The sequence below is a fragment of the Dermacentor silvarum genome, chromosome 10 (assembly GCF_013339745.2).
Source record: "Dermacentor silvarum isolate Dsil-2018 chromosome 10, BIME_Dsil_1.4, whole genome shotgun sequence".
NCBI lineage: Eukaryota > Metazoa > Arthropoda > Arachnida > Ixodida > Ixodidae > Dermacentor > Dermacentor silvarum.
The window spans coordinates 48,169,755-48,197,331 of record NC_051163.1 but is presented as its reverse complement, the minus strand read 5'-3'; the positions used below and the strand labels follow the sequence as shown (position 1 = coordinate 48,197,331).

The window sequence follows — 27,577 nt, the reverse complement described above, 5'->3', positions numbered from 1 at the left end:
ATTTCTAGGCAACGCAGTACATCATCATCATCATCATCGTTTATTGGGTGTACGTTAAAGAACCCCAGGTGGTGAGAATTATTCAGGAGTCCCCCACGACGGCATGGCTTATAATTATATGAAAGTCTTGGCAGACATACTTTTTCCCCAATAACACTGGTTTCAGAATAATTCTTTACAAGAATTTGTTGAATAAGAATTTATTAGAGCCTCCAATGCGGTTGTTTATCTTGGAAAAACTATGATTTTCAGAATAAGAATGAACAAAAGTTCCTTATACACTTTCGATTAGAAAATCTGAAGGAGATATTTAATTTACAATCACGCAGGCAGTATTTTTTTATGCAGCACCAATATGTATATTTATCTTAAAAATCGCACCTAATTGTAGATCTTGAACTTCAAATTTGAGTGCTCAGTCCAGGCAATATCGAAACCCAGCGCACTGGGCGCGCAACAAAGGTTGCGTGGCTATCATATCAGATGGCGATATCAGACGCCGTGGTGGGGTAGTGGGATTTGTGTCTCGCCTGTGTCTCATGCATTGGGTGCACTGTTAAAGAGCCCCAGGTGGTCAGCATTAATACGGAGTGCCCCTATGACGGCACGGCTTATGTTATGTCATGATATTGGCACGTAAAACCCCAAAATTTACTTCTTTTTGCTGGTATGGTACGTTTTTGCCTTAGAAAGCATCTGTGGCAACGTGTAGTATTCTGTGTGGGCGGCGACGTGCCATCATTTGAATCTTAATCGCACACTTTGTGACGGGGCGTTTCCCAGCCGGGCCTGCTGGGTTTCAGTATTGCCTGGGTTCAGCATTGCAGTTTGATTATTATTATCATGAATTTGGTGCGATTTCAAGAGTAATAGAATAGTGCGAATTAAGTGTGACAGCCTCCAAACTTGCCAAATACACAACTGACCTGAACACCCTAATCAAAGTTAATTTGCAAATTTCTGTTAATTATACTTTTGAAATCAGGCTATCAGAGACAAAGTGTGCCTGTCTTGTCCAGGAATTTCTGCGCAAAATACCGCGTTCGCTCCTTCCTACTTCGTCATGAAACATCTGCATATATTAAAAAAAAAGACAGCCTTATAAGGGAAGGCCTTTAAGGTGGCGGTCCCACTCCGGTGGCACGAGCCCCCCGTTTTCAGTACTTTTGGATGCAACCGTGGCGGCTCTTCTACTTAGGATATAAAGTTGTCGTGTATACCATAACAAAGCTTAATTCTTGTAGATTTCAACTATATATAATATAGAGAAATTGATTAATGTGATTCAGAAATAAATGTCCAAGAACAAGCATGAGATACATGGTTTTTGCGAACTGTGTCTCAGTTGTGACCATATTTAGGAGAAACTACCGCATGTACTGCATCGCGGCTTGCACTGTAGCTTTAGGACATATATATCTGTTTCCTAGACGCAGCAAATAAGTTCGAATTTTTACTTTTTGGATAATTTGCTTTTGAAGATTGCCAAATATCGCAAACTGTTGTAAACAGCCCGATAACTACACGCGCAAGGACGCTAAATTTTGGATAAATTAGAGTTCAAGGATTGTCCATTTAGGACGCAAATTTTCATTCATGTACCTTCATTAGTTTTAAGCCGCAGCTTCGTAGCTTTAGTACCTTCCCGCAAAAATGAGCAAAAGTAAAACCGGAATTTTAAATATTGCTTAATTTTGACCGCATTACTCGGAAAACTAATAAAGGTACATGAATTAAATTTGGCGTACTATATGGAAATTCATTGAACTCCAATGTTTCCAAAATTTAGCTTCCTTGAGCGTGTAGTTGCCGGGCTGTTTGCAAGAGAATGTTTGCGACATTTGGAAATCTTCAAAAGCAAATTATGCAAAAAATAAAAATTCAAAATTATTTCGCCTCCTCTAGGAAATAGATAAATATGTCCTAAAGCTACACAGCAAGCCGCAATGCAGTAAATCCGGTAGTTCCTTCTAAATATGGTCAAAACTGAGACACCGTTCGCAAAAACCACGTATCTCATGCTAGTTCTTGAACATTTATTTCTAGATAAATTTCAGAAATTTCTTTATATAATATATAGTTGGAATCTGCAATAATTAGGCTTTTCATGGTATATACCACTACTTTATATTCCAAGTAGAAATGCCGCCGCGGTTGCTCCAAAAGTACTGAAAACGGGGGACTCGTGCCGCCGGAGTGGGACCGCCACCTTAAGTTGCAAGACATGAATGTCTTCGTATAGTTAGCACTGCAGATGAAGATTTAATATTAATATGTGCTCGGGCACGGCCAAACTGGTGAACGCCCGCGCGCCTTGCTTTGCGAATTGTTTGCTTTACGCTCGCATTTTTACGCAGTCGCCTCACCACGCAACCGACTGTGCTCCGCCTGAGGGCGCTGATGCGCTATGGAGGCTACTACCTCGACCGAGACGTGTTCGTCGTTCAATCCTTGCGTCGCTTCTTGCGATACGAGGCAACGATCGGCTGTGCGAGCAACGGCGCACTGGGAAACAACCTCGTATTCTTTCACAAGAATTCGCGATTCCTTCGGCTCTACCTGGACACCTACCGAAAGTGAGTTCGGGCCGTTCGCCGCCTCACACTATTTTCCCTCTGGTAAGCAAGGTCGCATGTTGGCAGGAAATCGAATCCACTTAATACGAAGCACAGAGTTAATAGACTCTGAATAAAAGGCTCCTCCAAGTGCCCAGGTATGGCTTCGAAAACCGCAAGCGCGCAGCCATGATAAATCAATTTGATGTTTCACAGCTCACCAGACGATTGTCCAACGTAAGCGCGGACATAACAATAAAGCTGTACTCAACATGATTGTATGTCGCAGAAAGAACGGTGTCGGCGTCTGACGTCGGCGGCCCGTCAGCGAAAATTCCCGTGTATAATTAGGTATATCTACATACCACGTCTTGCTATACGACGTGCGGTATATGCGGGGCATATATTGCCGCATCATTGTATTCTTAAAGTTGCTCATACATTGTCTTACATTCTTGACAAAGTTAGTGCCCGGACGTTTCAGAATGGCAGACCACAAACAAATGTCATGAAACAAAGCACCGACAGCGCATGCCTTTTATGTTAAATCTTCTCAGACTCAAATATTAAAAGTGCGAAACAATTACATAAACCATAAAATTATGTAAATATTTTGATGCGGCTCTGGACTGCCATCGAGATCGGCTCACGCCAGAGGCCTTGTTTCTACCACAAAGTTCGCCTTCGTGCATAGCGTACGCCGCCGGCGTTTCTTGGTAAACATAATGGTTACATACACTGCAGTTACCGGGAAAACGTGAGAAGCGGTTAGGAATCTTTGATTGTTATCGCGTTGCGCTCTTAAAGACGAAGATTAGGCAGTCCTCCAAGTTCTTTAGGTGGAGCAATAAAGGCTCGTGGTATTAAAGGAAGCCGTGTTTCTCAGGTCCAGTATACTGGTACGGAAAGCTAGGGAAACGATGGAACATGTTTTGTTAGAATGTGAAGATATCTGCCCAGCTGTCGATTAGGCACCTCTGGCCTCCTTGAAGTCCTTGGGTTCAGCTAGAGCATTGCAAAAGTAAATGTGTCCGCAATAGAGATTAGTAAGAGGCAATTCGAAGATTGGTGGAAGAAAAGTAGGGAAACGACAAACAACGGAAGCGCACAAAAACAAAGTTCCCAGTAAGGGTTCAGAAGCTTCGTGAAGGGAATCCTTTCTTTTTTGTTTTCAACATAGGTAGGACATTAGGCAATATAATAACATGAGCTTGGTGCCAAAAGCCACCGCCCCGCTCCAAAGGAGACGCTCCTAACATCCATCCATCCATCAGCGTAAAATCTTGCTGACTTGCCTCGGCACGACGTAGAGACATGGGGTCACTTTATCACCTGAATGTTTCTTCCTTCTATGGCACAGGTTCAACGACTCAGTGTGGTATTACAACGCGGGCACGCTGCCCACCAAAGCTATACTTGAACCGCGTCCGCACCTCGTCCATCGAATGTACTACGGCCTGGAAACCGAACTGGACATGCTCGGCGCGCTGTACGAGCCACACGCGTACCCGTATTGGCGGAACACCTTCGCTGTCCACTTTCTGTCTCATTTCCGGGGGGAATCGCCGCACGATCCGTTGCACGCCGCTCCGCTGAACGAAAGCAACATCAGAGACTACGACAATGCCTTTGGACAGATGGCGCGCTCGGTTCTGTTCGGAACCTCCGACTTCGTGTCCCCGGATGCACCAGTGCTGAGCGTCGCCGAGCTCGCCGCTAGAAAGGACCGGGGCGAGGACCTCACCAGCATGCGCTCCGGCAATGCGCGGCCATTTTTTCATCCCGTGATAAACGCGACCGAATAAAGCTTGCCAGGTGACCTTATATGGGTTTAAACAACATATCCGAAGCCGTGTGCGTGTGTCATCGATGTTTTTAGGGTTACACGTGCAATCCGCTGGCGAAAAGTGCTGCTGGTGCGTTTTCTGTAACACGTAGAGGAGCACCGACAAAAGTGAACATAATAAAGAACACTAACACCGTGCAAGTATTTCGGGCTTTCATTCGCAGGTGTCTGTAAGAACAAACTGTTTTTCCTCCGAACTCCATAACAGTCAAGGAACTCTGGGTTAACAAATATCGTTTACTCGAATTTCTCCTCACCATCACCACATATCCAATCCTGCTGCGCGTTATTTGAGCCAATGCCATCAGGTCAAGGCGCTTCCCTAGGAGGGTCAAAACTCCAATGACTTCTTCAGGCACTCCTGGAAATGCAAAAAAAAAAAAAAAAAAACGCAAGCAAATATCCTAATGTTTTTAGCCTAGTTCTGTTCATCAATATTCTCTACTTGGTTGAACTCTATCGCTACCCTGCTTTCTTGTAATTAGGAGATCGCCGTACATCATCTATACAGCTTCTGAAGTTCATTGTTTTATTTTAAGTGGTTCTGGCCTTTCGAGTACAAGAGTCTTTAAATAGGCTGAAGGTGTTAATTCCTTACATGTTATTCTTAGTTATTAGGTTGAAGACTGAAATTAAATTTTTAAAGGGAAGCATTAGAGAAGATAAGAAAATAGTATAAATAATACGACAGACGAAAAAAAAGCGAAAAAATGAAGGAAATACCGAAAAATTCGCAAGGAGAAGCGATATTTGCGAACGACCGATTTGTACCTCTAATGTACGAAAGCATATTTGTACAAAGCTTAAATATAAGTTTTTCAGTTCTATCTTTTCTTTTTCCTACAACATTATAGATATTGAATTCGCTTCTGTCAGAGCAATCCTAAGGTATACGTGTAATTTGCTTTATTAAGTATGACATAAACATCAGCACTTTGCGTTCAAACAACTGTCAAGACATTTCATGTTAATCCCTGATAACGACACCTGACAAATACAGTATACTCGCGAAGAGGTCTAAAACATGAAGCGAACTGAGAAATGACAAAATTGAGCGCATGAAACATAACTTCTTGTGCCCTATTACTGTAACCACCGACTCTAGGACTATGTCCTAAGTGAATAGGGGAATAAAAATTTTTACAATGTGCTTTTTCAAGTGCCTTAATGCTTGACACTTGTTGATAATTTAATAACCTGTTATAGAAGCTACAATCGTTGGTTTATGAATATGCCTTTTCAATAGACGAAGAATACAATTAAATAGCTAAGACCACAGGGGTCTATCTTGGTCACTAACCGCATAATTTATGAAGGTAAATAAGCAGTAAAACTGGAAGCACACGTCAGCCATCGTACTCCATCACGAAGCGTTCCGCCACTCGTCCTCTGTGATTAGGAAAAGCCGAGCTGTACGCCCCTTGTATCACTCTGTTGTCTTCACAAGCTTTGACGTACCATTCCGTCATCGAAGATCTTCGCGTCCTCATCATTCATTCCGGTGGTAGCCTAAAATATAAGGAAAGTATGCATTTACTGAGTGCTGGAGAGGCTGGACTCTACCAACTGAAACCAGCTAATATGAAACTCGTGTACCTCCAATGTGCAGTTACACCTTATACCTCTGCCACACGAGCACCGAAAAACTCTCTCACGCAAGCGGTCTTCTACCAGGTTGAAAGACTTTTGAATGAAGAGGTGTTGCGCAGCAGACACACGGCACCGACGATCTCCTTTTAGTGTTTCCTTCTAGACACGCTACCGAAAGCGTGGCGCTAGCGTTCGAAACAATATCGCCCCCCCCCCCCCAAAAAAAAAAAAAAAAACTTATGTATCTCGAAATATAAAGTGAAAACTTATTGTTTACACGTTTTTCAAATATATTTAACATAAGAAACGTTAATATAAAGATTTACTGTAGTAGCGTCTTCACGTGACATCCCCAGCCCGTTCGACCTGCTTACGAGACTACAGAAGAAAATGAGTATTACTGGGTTTACTACACCTTCTGCGAGACATAACATTGTTTTTTATGATGAGCCTAGGCGACAGAAAATTACGCATTCGATTATTTTGTTTAATATATGATAATTTCTCGTGCCCACTGGTTTCGAGACTACTCCTTTTCGGCCGTAAAGGAGATCGGCGAAATCCTCTTCCAGAAAAGACCGCTTCTGAAAAAGAGATCGCTCCTTGTCGTGTGTCTGCGGGCGAAACTCTTTTTCGGGAGAAGTCTTTTTGCTGAAAAGACTTTCGAGTGCACGTGTGACAGGGGTATTAGTTAAACGCACGAATGCCCATTGCGTCTTTCCAATATGCGTTCACCAGTAGCTCAATGCATTGCCAATATTTACCGTGTAGGTAAAGAACGGTGAAGTTCGTCCACCATGGCCGTTTTATAAACAGTGGGAGGGGTTCACTCTCTTCACCTACCCACGATGACAGTGCAGAGAATCAAAGACTTTTGGTACTATGCGGGACCGAAGGGACCATCGTCCACAATCTGAGGCTTTCATAGATGCGTTTATGTCATCTGTATGCCACGTAATTTACGTTTTCCTAGTCCGTTCTTTCTGCATTTCCTTCTGTACTCTATATTATTCCCGTTGTAGCTCCAGAGCTTCTGATGTAAATGGAATGTGAATAGCTTTTCTCAGCAACCGCTCCACCAAAGTTTACAGTGTTCGCTGCAATTAAAAGTAAAAAAAGAAACGAAAACTTATCCGGTGATTGTTGGAAGCGAATTTTTTAGTGCGTTTTTTTATTATTCAAAACGCCAAAAAATCTGAAATACAAGTTCACAGCTCTATCAGCAATAAAAACAATATAAGAATTCCGTAATCTGAAGCGGACCAAATTGTATAATATGCAGCGCTCTCAAGTACAGCCCTATATTTGTTGCCATAGCAATTATATGAACTCTCCAAGCGTATTTCTGTCGTCGCCGTCACCGTGATCTTCCGTTTGACGTCCAACGGCGTTGGAATCGTCGCCGCGCGCCGTATGCTGTATGTGTGAGTGAAAGCGTGCGAGGGACGCGCGCTTTCAAGGGGAGCGAACGCACGGCGGAGAGCCAACGCGACTTCTTCCGTCGCGCGAAAGGCAGTGGGGGGGGGGGGGGGGGAGGCAAGCCGACGTTTACCTGTGGCACCAAATGCGTATGTATATAAAAATGACGCAGTTTCACCCGAAACGCGAAGCATCAATTGGGGTAGCAAATTAGTAGAGAGCTATACGGAGTAAGGATAGTAGATTTACCAGCTGTATAAACTTGAACATGCAGCAGCACCAACAACGCGCAGAGCTGTTATTGACGCAGTCGGCGTTTTTCCCACGTTCGCACCGAACGCGCGCGGCGTTGGTGACTGTTTCCGGTGCCTCTGAGGGCGGCTCGGAGGTTTTCGACGAGATCAGAACGAGCCACTCATCTAGCAGCGTCGGAAGTCTTTACCAACTTCTCGCCTCGCAACGTTTTTATATAATTACGCATTTGGTGCCGCAGCTAAACATCGCCTCGCTTCCCTCCCATCCCCCCACGGCCTTTCGCGCGATGGAAGAAGTCGCGTTTGCTCTCTCTCTCTCTCTATATATATACGGTGATTGTAAAGGAGGAAAGAGGCGCTTAATTCCGCAGCGCTTCAGGGAGCACGGCGCAGAACCAAGGAGGTTTAAAACCTCCTTGCGCAGAATGCGCGTTTGCTCTCCGCCGTGCGTTCGCTCCCTGTGAAAGCGCGCATCCCTCGCGCGCTTTCACACGCAGATAAAGCATACGGCGCGCGGCGACGATTTCATCGTCTTTGACGTCATAGGGAATCTCACAGCAACGGCGACGCCGACAGCAGAAATACGCTTTGAGTGTCCATATAATTGCTATCACAATAAAACGTTGCGTGGTGAGAAGTTGGTAAAGACTTTCGACGCTGCTCGACGAGTGTCCCGTCCTGATATCGTCGAAAACCTCTCAGCCGCCGCCAGAGGCACCGGCAACAGTCACCAACGCCGCACGCGTTTGGTGCTCCTTGAAGCTGTTGTAACAATAGCAGCGACGCCAAGGCTTTCGAGATCTTACCGCGTGCCCCCAGATAGCGAAGGCCATTGGAAGGCCTGGAAGGTAATCTGAGCAGGCTTGGAAAATGTAAGCGCAATTTTGAGAAGTTTCCAAGAGCTTGGAGTTCACGTCAGAATTGCAGAGAGCTATTTGCAATATTTGCAATTACTCGCAGGGGACCCTGATCATGAGAAAGACATTTATGGGAGAATAATATTGGGCTGGAGTGCATACGGCAGGCATTACCAAATCCTGACTGGGAGATTACCACTGTCATTGAAAAGAAAAGTGTACAATCATTGCATTCTACCGGTGCTAACATATAGGGCAGAAACTTGGAGGTTAACAAAGAATGCTCGAGAAGAAGTTAAGGGCCGCACAAAGAGCGATGGAATGAAAAATGTTAGGCTCAACGTTAAGAGACAGGAAGAGAGTGGTGTGGATCAAAGAACAAACACGGATAGCCGATATTCTAGTTGACATTAAGCGGAAAACATGGAGCTGGGCAGGCTACGTAATGCGTAGAATGGATAACCGGTGGACCATTAGAGTTACAGACCATTAGAGTTACAGCACAGTCGAGGAGGGCAGGAAACTAGCTGGGGTGATGAAGTTAGTTGGAATCAGCTTGGAACCGCAAGTTGGAATCAGCTAGCCCAAGACAGGGGTAATTGGAGATCGCAGGGAGAGGCCTTCATCTTGCAGTGAATATAAATATAGGCTGATGACGACGATGATGATGATGATTTGCAGTATCAAGGTGTTCAGTACAGAAGGCGTGAAACAAGAGAGAGGTTTATTTGAAAAAAAGGCAGAGAGGTCGGCTTGAGCTTTAGTTTGCTCCTGCCTGCTACTCTACACTGGGAAGGGGGGGGGGGGATAAAAAGAGCGATGAATGATGATGATAAGGAGGTGCGTATATACGTGTCCATAGTGTTGAGGTCATACCGTCGAACAAGCATACAGTCGAAGCGACGACAACGTGGTGAGAGACAAAAGCCGAGTGGCGGGCAGCTAAGACGACATCCCATAATTCTGCCATGTTCGCGTCAACAAATTGCTAGCTTAAACTATAATCGCAAGTACATCTGGAGCGCAGCGAAGAACTGCAAGTACCAATTCTATCGGCGATTATTTAAAATTCTTTTAATTTCTATGTTATTCATACATTTTTTTTCAACTGACGCTGCCAGATGCATCCTATTATAGTGCATATACTGTGAAATTTATCCTTTTCAGAGATGTTTATATATTTAAAAACAGGTTTTAATTCCTTTCTGTGGCCCTTTAACTCAATGTCTTGGTCAATCCCGAGGTAGTGGGTACCAGCCTTTATAGATGAATGAAGACAAGCAACAAAGGCGTCCCGCTCAATCTTCTTTTAATGCTACTTTTGGCTTGGCATCATCTGCTCACCTAATGTGAATATGTATATATTTAATATCTTTTTACTATATGCAGCAAGCTTTTATTTTAAAGAAAAGCTCATTCACAAACATACACTTGACGAGCTAAAAATGGGCCTTTTCTAGTGTTGTACATAACGGCCTCAGAAATGGGTGTCAGCCTTACGAACGTAACTGGAGCAATAATTAATTCGTGTTAAGCAAGGGCGCCCTATGCTTATTTCTTCAAATGTGTCCTTTGCGTCAGTTTTAATAACAATACCATGTAGTGTTTTTATACACCTGCAACGCTTCCATGATTTCAAAGCATCATATATTCTCCCATACAGAATTCCTAAAAATAATTTTCCTATATTTTTTTCTCTTAATGCTGGATTATTCACCTAAATATCCGTTTTACTGGCTAGAACTATTTCGATAGCGATTAGCAAAATCAAACAAACAGAACAGGGTGTGTGCCAGTATTACAAAAACAATAACAACGCTTCAAGTGTGTTGGTATGTACTATAAGTTTAGAAGGTTCCCATAACCGATATCCCGTAAAAGATAACGTCATTTATATTAGATACATCGAACTCTTAACTGCGCCTTGGTTGAAATGTTCAGCTATAAAGTCCCGATTTATTTTATAACAATTAGAAATTTATACATTTCCTTTGCGAGCCTCACAGTGAAGTATGGGCTCCAATGTTTACTATCGTGCATTGTATATTTTAATGTGTGTTTGGTTAACATTTATAATCCTAAAATTATATTTGCTATTTGCTTCTTCTACTTATTTCTCTTGCCGCCCGCATGCAGGTCTGCGTCTATAGTGGGCACAGAGTTTCTCACTATATTGCCTAGAGGGAAAACTGGTGCTGCTGCGCTGTGGTATCCATTGGAATGCCGGTATATTGTGACTTGGGATTGGCATCGTTCTCGGAGAGACAAGAAAGCCTTGAAGACGTACCTGTCTAGTACCGTTCCGTCTGTCAGAATGATTCATTTCCTGCTAAAAAACTGCACGAAAAAAAAAAACTGTTTTCGCTTTATGATTACACAAAAACATGTTTTCTTTAATTTTGAGGACTTACTATTGGATGCACGATTATATGAAACGTAAAAAGTGTCAGCTGGCCGCTAAAGTTGGAGGGCAGACGGCAAGATTATTGCTCGCTTTGGAACAACTTGTCGTCTGTTCTTGCTTTTCTTCCCTTGATCCTGCATTTTTGGTGAGTAAACTTCATTGATAGATGTAATTATGAGTGAATGACAGCCGTTTATGTAGATTTTGTTTTAAGAACGCATCATTTGTGTAGCCATATCCACATTTCAATGAAGCCTCTTGTAAACCCAGCAAACACAAGCCTCGCAGACACATATCCCTTTATTCCCATGAGGGCACGGCGCCCTTTAAGAAACTCGCATAGACGGTGGTGCCAGATTACCCTCTAGGTGTTAAAGTGAGATACTCTATGATAGTGGGTATGCGCCACTAACTGTTAAGAACGAGGCCACGTAGATGTTTTCCTTGAATCACCCGATTCTTGGCCAATCCCCCATGCTGGGTCCGAGCCACTCTCGAAGGCAAGCAAGCAAGCAAGTTTATGAAGCCATGAAATCAGATGCTTGTACGCCGGAAAGAAATGACCCGTCTGCCTGGCCTCTGTTGGCGCTTCCTAACCGGTACGTCTCAAATCTTTTCCACCATATATAAAGATTATTTCTAGTCAGTTTTATTGTATTTTTATGGTCAACAAGGGAGGACCGGCAGATACTCGTGGTATTGTAAGCGGAGAGCCGTTCGGACCAATGACGAAAAGCAAGGAAAAGAATTACCACACTCTATCCTCCTTTTCTTTTGTGTTGCTTTCAATTCAGAAATGGAGGGAAACAGTGCGCAATGGGGCTCAAACTTTATTTTGCAGATCTTCATGTTTGATGTCGAAACGTGCAGAAACCTAATTGGGAGCATCTGACAAGTATCCGTGATTTAACCAACACTCAGGCTCAGCGGTTTTACCGAATATTACAGCATTTGTCAAAATTATGGTCAAGCGGAACCTTTGCCGCATACATTGCGAATTCAATTCTCGTGGCCCACCTGACACTCCCGATCTGTCTATGCTGAGGAGGGCAGTAGTTTTCAATCCCTAGTGTGTTGAAACTTACGGGATGCCAATATGACTCGTACACTTTTGACAAAGACTGTGCATTGGCGAAGCGAACCTTGACGCACACCTTAAAACGTTTTTTTTTCCACTGTGTCTCTTTCTCTTGGTTTTGTCGATACGGCAGTCCCTCTGCCACTCAGCACCAGGTCACGCGTTCGATTACATGCTACGGCGGCTGCATTCGATGCAAGCGGAAGGCAGACACGTCCACAAACTCATGTTTATTTCCACATTGAAGTGCCGCTTGTTTTACTCTCAGCCGCCACAGATTCCTAACCAGCGGGATCCACCAAAGTTTGCGTTGCTCGGACGTCTACTTCTTGGCACACTCCCGGAAGTTGAATAATGCACAGTGTCTTCTGGTTGTTTTCCTGGACAATGTAGCATTTAAATCAAAAAAGTAAATTTTACCGTCTGCAAGCAGCAAATTTCTTATTTTAAATGTTAATTATCAATTTACTCGGTAACTCTAAAGTAAGTGCTATTTTATTAAGTCTAAATTCTCATGTTAGGATGGGAGAAATCTTTTTTTTTATTCAATCGGAGCTTCGGCGCTAACCTGTCCTCGTAGAAGTATCTTTTTCTTTATATAAAATGCTTATAAAATGGTAACAAAGGGCCGGCAAATTGGTAAGAAACTAAGCCTAAAATCAGTTGTTCTTGAGTCGGTCTTGATTGCGCGAGTTTACGAATTTGAAAGGTCACTGGTTGGCAGGTGTGCAAGTTTCAAGAGTTAGGGAAGGCTGATCTGTATATCTCAAAGACAACGTGGGATTAACTTAGGAGGAAGAAAAATTTTGTTTGACTCTTGAAGTATCTGAGGGTGAATTTTAAATTTACACTTTATATGCGTACATTCTCGCAACACACGGTTCACCTGATCATCCCATGTGAATATATCAGAAAAATAAACACCCAGAACTAAAAAAAAAGATGCGCATTTTCATTTTCAAAGCGCTGAAAGTAATCCCATAACCACCAAAGGTTTTCGTACCCATAGCTCTAACAACTAGTTGCCTTGTTCTTGTGGTATCAGCTTTGAAATTATCACTGTTCGTACATAACCTTAATGCTTCACTGGACGGAGCAGCTGCAAAACTACCATTCCTATGTGCATAAATAACGAGTGCACAGTCAGATGAAATCAGAACTATATATTATACAGGGTGCCCCAACTATCATGCACCAAGCTTTTGAAATCTTGGTGCATGCGAATACGTGCAAAGTGCCTGCTTGCAAATACACACAAAGTGCTCGAGCAGCCAGTCGCGGGCTCCTTTCACGCTCGGAAAAACACTTTTATGTAGCAGGTATTGAGCAACAGAAAGCTGTATTGGGAGTTTTTTATGTTGCGCTGCAGTTTTCTCATTGACACTTTTTGTCTAATTATAACATTTGAGAAGATGATAAATATTTAGAATAATTAAGTAATTAGATGAAATGCGAAAAGTAATATGAGTATCTCCAAGTAACGGCCAACAACTTTACCTTGGTTTGTCCAGCTAAGTGGCATTGGCATATTTTAATATCTTGGTGCATGATAGTTGAGACACCCTGTATAAGGGGACCTATACATGCAATGTAACTATAGAACGTTTCCTGGGAAAATTCTCACGTTCTTTTTATTGTTTATGTTCCTGAGAGTCTTACAGAAGCGATCTGATAGCCTTGGGAAATTTTAAACTATTCACGAACGTTGGGGCCTGTCCTTTATGTACCGTAATGATTTAATGATTGTAGAGCTTATGATGATTACTGTAGCCGAATGTCTGAGCGGAATTGACGTAAACACAATTAAACAGATTGAGATAAGTTTTCGGCGATGATATCTTTTAATCTAACCAAAACTCTATGAATCTCATGTTTATAAATAATTCTGCAGGCTATACGTATAGAGTAAGCTACCCATTTGTTCCTACTTTGCTTGGGTCCGCATGGCTGTCACTGAACATACTCAGAATTGAACCCTTTGTTACGGGCCGGAGTTTGCGGAACCTTCAACAGCATCTGATTGGAGCTCCCAGCTGGTTGAACATCGGAGAGGGTCCGGGTGGGAAGACGAGGCGACGTGAAAACATGTAACAGAAGTTTAATACATGGTTGCGGGTGAGCGGTGTGCTCCAAAGAAAACATACAAGAAACGTTTAGCGTGCATGCACCTGCACGCTAGGGCAAAGCAAAAGTGTTCTCCAAGTGGCTGCTGGCTGGCTTTCTTATACCCTCCACCATCCAGGCAATCTGCCCCTCTTTTCTCTGCCATTGCAGGACATGGGGCAAACCAGAAGTAGAGATGGTGGGTGACCGGAGCGGGGTGAACGTCCTCAGCGGGGGAGGAAGGGTTGAGGGCGGCACGGTGGTTTCGTCTCTGACCCTCGTGACTGGCACGTCTGTTCATGTTGACGAGCGAGATCGTTAGGCAAGCCGATTACCATGCGTTAACACGTGGTCCGAGCATGGCCGCTCGAAGTGAATCAGAATTGACTGCACGTAGTCCGGGCATCACAGCTCTAAGGGAATCGTGACACCCTCTGAGATACGGATATTAACCCGATAACGGGCCCCATGTCGCAGAAAATCCGGCGTCGGCAATCGGCGTGCCATGTCGGCGGGTGACAGAGAAAATCATCCCCAACCACGCAGGACCTCCAAATATATTTAGATACATGTATATGCCACACCTTCTTATATGACATATACGCTATATGCGGGTTATATTGCCACACCATTCTATCATTAATGTTGCTCATAGCTTGCCTTGAATTCTTGGCAAAGCTATTCCTCGGCTTTTTGAGAATGACAATCCCCAAACAAATGTCATGAAACAAAACACCCACAACACATGCCTTTTATGTTAAATCTTCTCAGACTGAAATATTAAAAGTACGACACAAAAACAGAAACCTGAAAATTATGCTTTTTTTGGTGCGCGGCTGTGCAATATCTCCGGGATCGCCCCACGCAAGAGGCCGCGTTTCTACTAGAGAACTCGCCTTCGTGCATAGCGTTCGCCGACAGTGCTTCCCGGTACCCATTACGGTTGCTTAAGCTGCAGTTGTCGGGAAGCGTAAGAAGCAGTGACGGATCTTTGAATGCTATCGCGTTCCACTCTTAAAATCGAAGCTTAAGCGTCCACCAATTTTTCTTCTCCCTCAATTTGTACCAAAAGGGCTAAGATGAGTTAGCGGCTTTAGGCGCAGAGAATTGAGGCAAAGGCGCAGTTGATTTGCTGACCATCCCTGCTCAATGCCTAATATAGGGTCGCAGCTTCAACGCAACGCCTCCTAGATAGCACATGCCTGTGCACTGTGCTTTATGACGTCATACTACTTGGAGCGAAATTTACACTTCAGAGCCGGGCGTGACGAAAGTGGTGGCGTAAAAATCACCGCGACTTTCTCGGGAGCATCCCTATTAGATTCTACGGCAGTCTGCCAAAGTAGCATGATGTTATGGATCGAAGTGCACAGGCCTTGAACGTGCTAGGAGGCGTAGTTCGACGTCACGGCACGAATTTGATTATGCTTACTGTGCAATTACATGGTATTCCACCTTCGCTCATTAGGGAGTGCGTGGAACTAGCCGTCCTCACATCATTCGTAGCAGCCGTGGCAACCTACGGCCTATTGAAGGTCTCCACCACTGAAACCTATCCACGAATGAACGTTTCGACGCAAAGGGAGCATCTTCCAAGGAGCTTCTACGACACCGACGGACTCGCGGGGTACAGCTATAATATAGTGCCGGACATACTGCACCTGGTTAGGTAAGTCTGAGAATTTAAGAAGCCGAATGCTCCTCCTTGTTACTGTACATCTGTCTGTCATACTTAAGGGAGACCTGAAGTTATATTTCCACTCCCTGTTCTGCTGAGAACAGACGACACTTAGGGATTTAATCGATTTTCAACTCGGTTTAAAATGAAATTTCCACTCTTTGCGAAAACTTTCCGTATTTTCATGAATGTGTCTGGCTGCTGCTGCATTGCCGAATAGCTCATACCTAGGAGAGCCCTATCAGATTTACCACCCTTGCTGGTGTCCGAGCTGCTGCCCTTGTTTTTAACGCGACAGCGTTAAGGATCCCGTATCATAGAAAACCCGGTGTTGGTGTCGGCGTCGTTGCCATCGGTGTTGTTCGTTAGAGAAAACTCATCCCGAACCACGCATGCCCTCCGCGTGGCGCATTGGCGTTACTGAACTCAATGAATTTCTCAAAGTAAAATGCGCAAGAATATTTATGAAGTACGACTACCACACAAACTGCAGACATGATAGCGTCGGATTATAATTTGAATACACGAGCAAACACAATTCTGCTACGCGGACCCTCAAACACGAACCCCTTCCAGCTGCCGTTTGAGGTCTAAGTGGGAGCGGCGCGCCCCGCTCTGTTCCTTGCAACACCATGCAGATGGCGCTCACCTCGGCGCATCCCCGGCAGCGGCGGATCCCGCCGTGCGGGAGAAAGAAAAAAACAAAAAACGAACCAGGAAATACGCCTTCGAGCATAGCGTTTGCCGTCAGCGTTTTGATGTAAACATTACGGCCAAATTTGCTGCAGTTGCCGCGAAGCGTGAGAAGCAGTTAGGGATTTTTGAAAGGCGAAACGTAGGCGTCCTCCAAGATTTTTTCACTGAATCACTGAGTGACAAAACGCATGATACCTAAATATTCTCATTGCCACAAATGTACATAAGAAAGAGCACAATTCTTTTAATAAAGCAAACCTTTCTATGCCGAAATTTCGGGGTTGGGGTGCGGCACATTTGCTTAATCGGTCCTTCACCGAGTAAAGCGCAGTTTACCGTTTCACTGTCTCCACGATCGGCCCACTCTAGTCTGCGCGCCCCTCCTGGATACAGTGTTGAAGCAATGGGAACCAATCTCGAAGACAGTATATTGCGCGGTCACGTGGGTCACGTGATTTGGGTCTCTCCGCCTTCTCTGGCAGTCAGGTAATCGCTGTCGTGCGAAACGCTGTGCAGGATATAATTAGTTCCGGGGCATTTATTTATCCGCTTCCCGAAAGCTTCACGATCTCGTCGTCGAGAAATATATAGAATGTGGGGTTTCTGTAGGCTGCCCTATGTTGTGTACCTGACAGCCATACAGCAATTAATCTGACGCTTTGGCGCAGTACGAAGGTGTACACACAGCAGTGTGGACCAGAGAGGAAGTGGCCGTTGCCATTATGCTCGCTGAAATAAAGGGGACAGTGACATGGAAATTTATGAGATTTAATTCTGCATTCCACATTTTAAACCATGTGGGTCCCACAGACAGCAGGAACATGTTTGAGCGCATTAGGTGCCATAGAAAATTTGTTTTTAACATTTTCTGATGGCGCACTTGAACCGTAAAGCAGTCTGGTGATGCTGAGTTGTGACAAAGTGATTTGGCACGTTAGAAAACGGCTCCCTCGAGTAACAGAAGCCGATATCGAAGGCCACGCTTTTCTCTATAGAGCAATCTACGGTAGCGATTGCTGCAGGAGCTGGAAATACGTCATGGCCACCATGCGGCGTTTTGTATTTGCATATGCGTTTCGGTTGTTTGATGCTACCTTTTATCGCGCGAGTGAAACAACATCGGGCAGAAGTCAAAGGCTACGTTTTTGCTGCAAATTTCGTTGCAGTTAACACGCAAACATGCAAAACGCGTATTACTCTGCCATTTCTTTTTAATACTTATTAAACTCGTCGTAGCGTATAGCCTCCGCAGGTATTCGCTATTAAATGCAATGCCCTTGACATCTGCGCAGGTACAATCAGGCCGAATTGGACTTCATTGACGTGGTGAGCTTCCGCTCCATGTATTTGAACCACCGGCCCGAGAAGATATACGTTCACTGCAGTCCATGCGGCTTTGAGGGGAACTACACTCGTTGGCTGGAAGGCATCAACTTCACCTTCATCCCCGCAGTTTTCCCCACTGAGGTTTTTGGAATTCCCATAATGGTAAATGAATGCTCTTCAGCCAGACAGCTTTATGTGCCTGCCACTTGCTGTGTGTTTCCCACAAAGATAACTAGAGGGAGCTGTGGCTCTGCTGTCATTCCGTTGCTAAGGGGATAATGGGAAATGGTAAATCGATTTTGTATAGTTTTTGTGCTTTTGGCTTCAGACGTCGTTTCAACACTTTTTATCACTCTTTTCTTATAAAATTTCTAACCTATCATAGGCTTCTGAACACACAAGCCAAGAAGTATTCATACATATGCGGAATAATTTCAATCTGTTAAGCTTATAGCACAATACTTGGCTGAAAATCATCAATTTGCAAAATAACGAAGCCATTTGAAGCCAAAAAGAAAAGAAAACATGTTGTTTAGATGATTCTGCGTGCTTTAGCTTTCATTCCATTGCTTGCTGTATTGGTACACCCGAGTGCCAGAGCTCCCTCTGCAAATTTTTGAAGAAACTATATGCATGCCGCATGCACAGCCACACATTTCGAGCATTCGAGCGCACTCTTACCATGCGCTGGCCGCGGGAGCTCTAACAAGGTAATCATCTTGGCTCTAATATTCAAAATTCTCACGGTGACGCACACAGTGCGTCGTAGCACCATGTGTATCCACTCAAGAGGTTGAACCGAGCTAAAAGTATTCACCGTGAGTCTCTGCTGAACCAGCAAAGTCCCGTTGAGCTCGCCAGTTGAATCGATCCGCGTTCATCGCATGCGCTTCTCACGGCCTGTCTGACCGCGCCGCGTTCTTAGCATGCTCATATCCAGCATTCCGCATTTGATTTCATGACCGCGTTATCATGATAGCAATACTGTTTATCGTTATGTATTGCATTATACCTCTTGCATTCGCTAAATTTATTCATCGATTCATTCGCATTGGACAACGTCTTGGTTGTTTCGAGACTCGCGGTAACGACGAGAGCTGAATGCTTGTAAACCCTGCCAAATGCACTCTCTTTTTTTTTCTTCGTAGGTCGCTTTTGGTTTCAAACGTCGCACAGAATTTGCGACGCTTTTCTGCCCACAATAAAAGTGCCTTTCATTCATGATGTGACGGTGGGCGTAGTAGAATCTATTTCCTCTGGCCATTTCTAAAGTAAATCATTTTCGGTTAGTTGTTCACGAAACACGGCTCTTTCCCGTGGAAACATTGCCTGTTCCCGCTCACGTCTCGTGACATGCACTAGTTATTGATGTCCCGTATTCCTCGGCTTCAGCGCAAGAAATACCAGTATACATGGTGTTTTTGTTTTCTCTCTCACTATACATATTTCTTTATGTTTAGAAGGAATTCTGTGAGAGTAGTGAACGTCTGTCATTGCAGAGAAATTTCTAGACGAGCCAGACATTCTTTTCCATTAATAACATGAGTCTCTGAATAATTATTTAGAATAATTTGTTGAATAAAAATTTATTAGAGCCTTGAATGCAGTTGACGATAATGCAAATACCATGATTTTCAGAATAAGAGTTCACAAAAGTTAATTATACACTTTTGATTAGAAAATCTGAAGGAATTATTTGTTTGAGAATCATGCAGGTAGTCCTGTTTTTGCAGCACCATTTGTATCCTTATCTTAAAAATCACGCCTAATTGGGAATCTTCATCTCCAAATTTGAGCGCTCAATCCCGACAATATCCAAACCGAGCACACTGGTGCGCACAACAAAGGTTGCCCGGCTATCATATCTGATGGCGATGTCAGACGCCGTGCTTGGGTAGTGGATTTTGTGTCTCGCCTGTCTAGTGCATTGGGTGGACAATAAAGAACCCCAGGTGGCGAGAATTATTGAGGAGTCCCTCACGACGGTATGGCATATAATTATATCATGGTCTTGGCACGTAAAACCCCAGAAATTAACTTTTTTTTTGCTGATACGGCATGTTTCGCCTAGAAAGCATTTGCCGCGACGTGCAGTATTCTGTGTGGGCGGCGACGTGCCATCATTGAATCTTCATCGCACACTTTGTCATGGGGCGTTTCCCAGCCGGGCCCACTAGGTTTCAATATTGCCTGGGTTCAGCGTTGCAGTTTGATGATATATATAATGAATGTGGCACGATTTTAAGGCTAAATAGAATAAGGTGCAAATAAACGTGACAGCCCCCAAGCTTGCCAAATACTCAACTGACCTCAACACCCTAATCAAAGTTTATTTACAAATTTCTGTTTATTATTCATCTGAAATCCCATTGTTAGAGGTAAAGTATGTCTGCTTCATCCAGGCATTTCTGCACAAAATACCGCGTTCGGTACTTCTTCCCTTTTCATTTAACAGCCTCTTCATGGAACGTCCGCATATCCTAAAGAAAGCACCCTGTATGGGAAATCATTTAAGTTGCTAGACATGAATGTCTCCGTATAGCTAGCACTACAGATGAAGATTTATTATTACATGTTCGAGCACGGCCAAACTGGCGACCAGCCCGCGCGCCTTGCTGAGTGAATTCCTTGCTTTACGCCCGCATTTTTACGCAGTTGCCTCACCACGCAACCGATGTGCTCCGCCTGAGGGCGCTGATGCGCTACGGAGGCTACTACCTCGACCGAGACGTGTTCGTGGTTCAATCTTTGCGACGCTTTTTGCGATACGAGGCAACGATCAGCTGCGCGAGCAATGCTGCACTGGGAAACAACCTCATCTTCTTTCACAAGAATTCGCGGTTCCTTCGGCTCTACCTGGACACCTACCGCAAGTGAGTTCGGGCCGTTCGCCGCCGCATACTCTTTTCTCTCTGAGGAGCGAGGTCGGATGTTCGTAGGAAATCGAATCCCCTTAATGAGAAGCACAGAGTTAATTGACTCTGAAAAAAAGGCTTCCCCAAGCGCCTAGGTATGAATTCGGAAACTGCAAGCGCGCAGCCATGATAAATCAATTTGATGTTTGACAGCTCACCAGACGATTGTCCAACGTAAGCGCGGACATAACAATAAAGCTGTACTCAACATGATTGTACGTTCACGCGGTAGCGCTAAGGGCCCCTTGTCGCAGAAAATACGGTGTCGACGTCCGGCGTCGGTGTCCCGTGAACGAAAATTACTGTATATATTTATGTATATCTATATACGATGCCTTGCTATATTACATGCGGTATATGCGGGTTATATTACACCATTATATCACTAAAGTTGCTCATACCCTGTCTTACATTATTGACAAAGTTGTTCCCCGGACGTTTGAGAATGGCCGCCTACACACAAATGTCATGAAACAAAACACCGACAGCGCATGCCTTTTATGTTAAATCTTCTCAGACAGAAATATTAAAAATGCGATACAATTAAAGAAACCATAAAATTATGTAACTTTTCGGACGTGGTTCTGGCTACCATCGAGATTGGCCCACGCCAGAGGCCGCGTTTCTACCAAAAACCTTGGGTAGCCTACATGCAACGCTGTGTACTTGAAAACGATGATTAAGCGTCCTCCAAGTTCTTTAGGTGGAGCAATTAAGGCTCATGGCATTAAAGGAAGCTGTCTTCCTCTGGTCCATTATACAGGTCAATTTGAGTCTCCAGTGCGATTCGACAGCAGGCGCGGACGATAAGATCCGATTCAAAGAAGACTCACGGTGCCTAGACATAGATAGTCGATGAAGACATCTAGTTAAGGCGCCTACAGGCACACCTTCCTCTTACGCACACATAATTTAAAAAAAAGTTGTCGCAGTTTCACCTGAAAGGCGAAGCATCAATTGCGATAGCAAATTTGAAGAGAGCTATACGGAGTAATGATGGCAGCTTTATCAGCTGTATAAACTTGGACATGCAGCAGCACCGGCAACACGCATAACTGTTGTCGACGCCGTCGGCGTTTTGCCCGCATTCGCTGAAAATGCGTGCGGCGTTGGTGACTGTTGCCGGAGCCTCTGATATAAATAGGCACTTGGTGCCGCAGCTAAACGTCGCCTCCCTTTCCTCCCCTCCCCCCTCCCCCACGGCCTTTCGCGCGTCGGAAGAAGGCACGTTTGCTCTACATATATGGTGATTGTAGAGAGGAAAGAGACGCCTACTTCTGCAGCCCTTAAGGGAGCTTGGCGCTGAGCCGTGCTCCCTCAAGGGCTGCAGAAGATAGCTCCAACCTTTCCCTCAAGAACCACTTATCATCATCCTTAAAGGCACGTTCACACCGAAAGCGGAGCGTCTAAGCGGCCAAGCGGGTTTTCAACGCGGCGAGTCGGCGAGCGCGCGGGCTTGTTCAGACCAGGCGGCTTGCCTGGTTGCCCGCGCCGCCGAGGAGGCGGAGCATCAAGCGCTTTCGCGGGGGACGTGTCGCCATCTCGTGGCGCCGGTCGTCCGCCCGCGCGCAGATCTCGCGCCGAGATACACCAGCGCCACCGTCGTCTAGCTTTCTGATTGGCTGCGGCAAAGCGGGAATTCCGGCGGGGCGGAAAAAATCGGTCCGAGAGCGATCGGGCTCGCCGCCGCGTTTTACGCCTGGTATACCCGCTCGGCGAGGAGGTTTTCGACGCTTTGCGCGCACCCGCCTGCCCGCTTTGGCGGGTACGCCTTCGGTGTGAACGTGCCTTAAGGGAGCACAGCGCAGAACGCGCGTTTGTTCTCCGCCGTGCGTTCACTCCCCGTGAAAGCGCGCGTCCCTCGCCCCCTTTCACTCGCACATACAGCGTTCGGCGCGCGGCGACGATTTCATCTCCATTGACGTCATACGGAACCTCACGGCGACGGCGACGCCTACGGCAGAAATCTGCTTTTGAGTGTCCATATAATTGCTATCGCAATAATATACTGGAACAAGTCCAGTTCTGATCTCGTCGAAAACCTCCGAGCCGCCCCCAGAGGCACCGGCGACAGTCACCAACGCCGCGCGCGTTCGGTGCGCACGCTAATAAAACGCCGACGGCGTGGACAACAGTTCTGCGCGTCGCTGGTGCTGCTGCATGTCCAAGTTTATACAGCTGATAAAACTAGTAACCTTACTCCATATAGCTCTCTACTAATTTGCTATTGCAATTGATGCTCCGCCTTTTGGGTGAAACTGCGAAATTTTCTGTTCACGCCGTCGTTCTCGGTAGGCACGCTGTTCTTCTTCAGACCGTACAACACGCGGCTTACCCATTTCACAGTCAGAGCAGAACTGAGGTAAGCAGCCTACGTAGAGCATGACGTCACGAGACGGAAGACACTCAGATTGGTCACACTAGTTTGACTACGCGGAATGGCGTACACGTGTATGGTGCGAATGTAGACATGGCCGACGTGGGTCAAACTGTAGTATCTGTTCTTATCATCTTAATATATGATACGGGTTGTATTTGGACCCAAGATATTAAACTTAATTTCTCAAGTTGGTGGGGTGCTTGAAGCCCGATTCACCGCCTCTGCGGGTCGGCTAGGTATTGCACTATCTTCGGTATCCGCGCACGGTTTTTGGTCTATAAATCGATTCGCTAGAAATAAATCATATACAGATTCGCTGTAAAAAGGATATCTGCAATAGCGATACATCAGTTATGTTGCGCGGCACTGAGTTTGAATTTTTCAGACCCTTTATAAACTAGCACATGTTTGATATTGACTGATCTAGAGTGGTATGATGCGCGGAACCGTGCTGCGTAGGTGTGACTTGGCTATATATTGCGATGTTTGCTAGGAGTAAAGTTAGTTTCGGATGACGCTCTTTCCTTTCGTCTTTGTTTTCCTTGGTGTGTTGCGTCTTTTTGTTGTATGAAAGACAATAATACTTTCGTTAACTTAAATTATCTGTACAAGCGCACTCCTACAAGTACGTCTAAACGGGTAAGCGTCGTGGCGCGCGGCGCGGATTTCAGTGGTAGGTTCATAGCAGTGCCACTTTAAGGCAGTTTTGGCTACGAAACTAATCCACACGGCAAAATTCGCACACACAGCATGATGAGGTTGTATAAGACACGCACCAACTAGGCCAACAACAAGGTGTATTAAGATATTATGATATTGTCCTATTCGATTCTCTTTTCGAATGAAAGTGTCATGTTTCGTAAGCGCACATAAATTCTGAATTCAGTTACAATATACTTTAAGTCCTACAACTGTTCAGGATGAAAGGAAAAGTTGGAGCAAACATGGGGTAAGTTTTATCTCCGGTGGCTAGAGTAGAGGTAACAATTGGAGGACGCTTAAGCTTCGCCTTTAAGTGTGGAACGCCATATCGTTATCGGGCCCCGTTCGCATCGCATTTTTCTTTGAGTAGGCTTCACTGCAAGACAGAACGTTGGAAAGGCACCTTACAAAAACCAAACACACACCGATCCCCTTAAAGTCGGCTTCACTTTTAAAAAGAAATGCATTGCTGGAAATACATTTTTCCTGGGGTAATATAAATCGTCTTATATTAAAATGTGAAGGCCGTAGGACATTTCGCTATTATTTTAATAATTGTTGCTATTGCCCCGACGTGCGCGCGTGTCCAAAACGCATTAGGCAGGCCAAGTCCCAATGATGGGAGCGCCATCTGGATAAGATTTTCGCAAGTAGCGTACCCGAGCGTGCCGCCATTGGTATGGTCGAAATTCTGGCAAAAGGGGTTTGTGTTTGACTTTCCTCGTAACAGAATTACGTTTTATCGTACATTCAAATAACAGTCCGACGCCACCATGTCTGTAGGTTGTGGTTAAGTCGTACTTTGCCATTTTTTGACTGATTTCCCTGTGAGAAATTAAATTTTTGTTCACTAACACCTTGCACCGCGGGGAGGGCCTGCGGGGTCGGAGTGGTTCGGGATAATTTTCCACGCCAAGGACACCGACATCCATGCCGACGCCGGATTTTCTGTGACACGGGGCCCTTAACGCTATCGCGCTAGAACATGAGAAGTTACGATGAAGAGCGTGCAATACGTTGATCTAGGAGCTGACTGTTTCCAGCTAAACCGCTGTCATTCGCGCTTACCGTGTACGTGAGCAAGCTGATAATTTGTTCCCAATGCTCCACGTGTGAATTTAATAAAGAACGGTTCCTAAGGAGCTTCCCTATGTTTTGAGTATACTACAATGTGAATACCGTTTTAAATTTCACAGTGAAAGCCCTTACAGTTCGCGAGTTTTTCAAAAAGTATTTCATATTTGAATAAATTGCTTCTGGCACTATAATTTGTATTCGATTCGGCTTCAAACAGTACTATTCGCACATTCATATGGATTGGTTGAATAAATGTTTCATTTATGAGAAGGCTCTTTGGTCTAATGCAAGCTATGGCAACGGGAGAAATTGTGCGCGGAGTGGATCAAGATCAGGATCATCGATCAGGATCTACAACTGGTTTTACAGCCCGAATTTCCTGGCAAACGCCGGGAGAGACACATGGGCCGTGCGACGGTCATTTAGGCCACCCACTGGTCAGGTGGACTCATTTAGGCCACCCACTGGTCAGGTGGACTCCTCGTATCTCAGTATGTGTTCCTCGCGGAAGGTATTTTACCGCACAGCTTAGTGTGCTGGACATTCCCACGTGAAGTGTTCGGTACATGGTCGGTTGTACTGGTTGTTTGTAGTTGGGGCAGATGTCGCCCGCTATCGGGGGCGCCATGTGAGTAGTTGTGCGTCATAACGCCGAATGTGGCAACAAAGGCAAACTGCCGCACCGTAGATTGCGCGTACTGTCCAGAAGGAAGTGCGATAGAAGTTATCACGTGATGTGATAACTCAAAGGGAAGCTCTTTAATTTTCGAAGCGAGATCAGGATGCCTTAGAACACGCACTTATGAAGCAAGATACAACAAGGAAGAAGAAGCGTGAGCTTGCGGCGGTAAAGCTAGGGTAACTATGGAACATGTTTCCTTAGAATGTGACGCTATCTGCCCATCGGTCGATTAAGGCACCACTGGCCTCCTTGAAGTCCTTTGGCTCAGCGAGAGCATTACGAAAGTAAATGTGTCCGAATTGAGACTCCGAAGAGGCAATTCGAAGATTCGGTGGAAGAATAGTATGGAAACGACAAACAATGGAGGCGTACAAAAACTAAGTTCCCAGTAGGAGTTCAGAAAGCTTCGTGAAGGAAATTTTTGTTGTTTTTTTGAACATAGGTAGGACATTTATGCAATATAATAACCTGAGCTTGGTGGCCAAACCCACCGCCCCGTTCCAAAGGGGATGCCCCTAACATCTATCCATCCACCGGCGTAAAATCTTGCTGACTTGCCTCGGCACGACGTAGAGACATGGGGTCACTTTATCGCTTCAGTGTTTCTTCTTTCCATGGCGCAGGTTGAACGACTCAGTGTGGTATTACAACGCGGGCATGCTGCCCACCGAAGCTATACTTGAACCGCGTCCGCACCTCGTCCATCGAATGTACTACGGCCTGGAAACCGAACTGGACATGCTCGACGTGCTCTACGAGCCACATGCGTACCCGTATTGGCGGAATGCCTTTGCCATACACTTTCTGTCGCATTACCGGATGCAGTCGCCATACGATCCGTTGCACGCCGCTCCGCTGAACGAAAGCAACATCAGAGACTACGACAATGCCTTTGGACAGATGGCGCGCTCGGTTCTATTCGGAACCTCCGACTTCGTGTCCCCGGATGCACCAGTGCTGAGCGTCGCCGAGCTCGCCGCTAGAAAGGACCGGGGCGAGGACCTCACCAGCATGCGCTCCGGCAATGTGCGGCCATTTTTTCATCCCGTGATAAACTCGACCGAATAAAGCATGCCAGGTGGCATTATATGTGCTGAAGCAACATAACTGTTGCTACTTGCGTAGAAGGCGTATGTCATCGATGTTCCCATGGTTACATCTGCAATCTACTGGTGCAAAGTTCTCCTGTTTTTCACCGACAAAAGGGAACCGAATAAAGAACAGCAACACCGTGCAAGGTGTTAGGGTTTTTATTCGCAGGTTTCTGAAGAGACGAGCTGTTTGTCCTCCGAGCTTCATTGCAGTCAAGGACCTCTTTGTATACAAATACCGTTTACTCAAATTCCTCCTCAGCATCGCCACGTATTGCATCTTGCTGCGCATTATTTGAGCCAAGGCCTTCAGGTAAATTCGCTTCCCTAGGAGGGTCAAAACTCCAATGACTTCTTAAGGCACTCCTGGAAATTAAAAAAAATGCAAGCAAATATCCTAATGGTTTTAGCCTACTTCTGCTCACAAATATTGTCTACCTGGTTGAACTCCATAGCTACCTTGCTTTCTTGTAATTAGGAGATCGCAGTATTTCATTTATGAAGCTGTTGAAGTTCATTGTTTTATTTAATTAAGGTGGTTCTGGCATTTCTAGTACAAGAGTAAAAGAGTTTAAACAGGCCTGAAGGCGTTATGCTGGGAAAATTCCCGATATGTCAGTCTTAGTGATTAGGCAGAAGGTTGAAATAACATTTTTAAATGAGAGCAAGAGATAAGATAAGAAATTAGTATAGATAATGCAAGGGATGAAAAAACGAAAAAAAAAAAACGGGAAGGAAATACTGAATAATTCACAAGTAGAAGCGATACGCGCGAACGACCGATTTGTACCTATAATGTAGGATAGCATAGGGGTACCATACAAGTTTTTCAATGCTATATTTTTTCTGCAATAATGTAGATATTGAATTCGTTTTTGTCAGAGCAATCCTGAGGAATCTTCTTGATCAAGTATGACATAAACT

General features: G+C 45.0%; 2 protein-coding genes and 1 pseudogene across 2 annotated transcripts in view; all 3 read left to right on the top strand.

Moving 5' to 3' along the window:
• LOC125940581 (uncharacterized) overlaps positions 1–26,681 on the top strand; it is a 30,922-nt gene extending 4,241 nt beyond the window's left edge. The window contains exons 3-4 of the mRNA XM_049656919.1: positions 20,462–20,679; positions 26,186–26,681. Of these exons, the coding sequence (XP_049512876.1) occupies positions 20,462–20,679; positions 26,186–26,630 (663 nt within the window). The 3' untranslated portion in view covers positions 26,631–26,681. The remainder of the gene's footprint in view (positions 1–20,461; positions 20,680–26,185) is intronic.
• LOC125940582 (uncharacterized) lies at positions 2,363–4,398 on the top strand. The gene is made up of 2 exons (XM_049656920.1): positions 2,363–2,576; positions 3,916–4,398. The coding sequence occupies exons 1-2, from the start codon at positions 2,401–2,403 to the stop codon at positions 4,358–4,360; spliced, it is 621 nt and encodes a 206-aa protein (XP_049512877.1). The 5' UTR covers positions 2,363–2,400; the 3' UTR covers positions 4,361–4,398.
• On the top strand, positions 23,192–23,371 carry LOC119432086 (U2 spliceosomal RNA; annotated as a pseudogene).
• Positions 26,682–27,577: the final 896 nt, after the last annotated feature.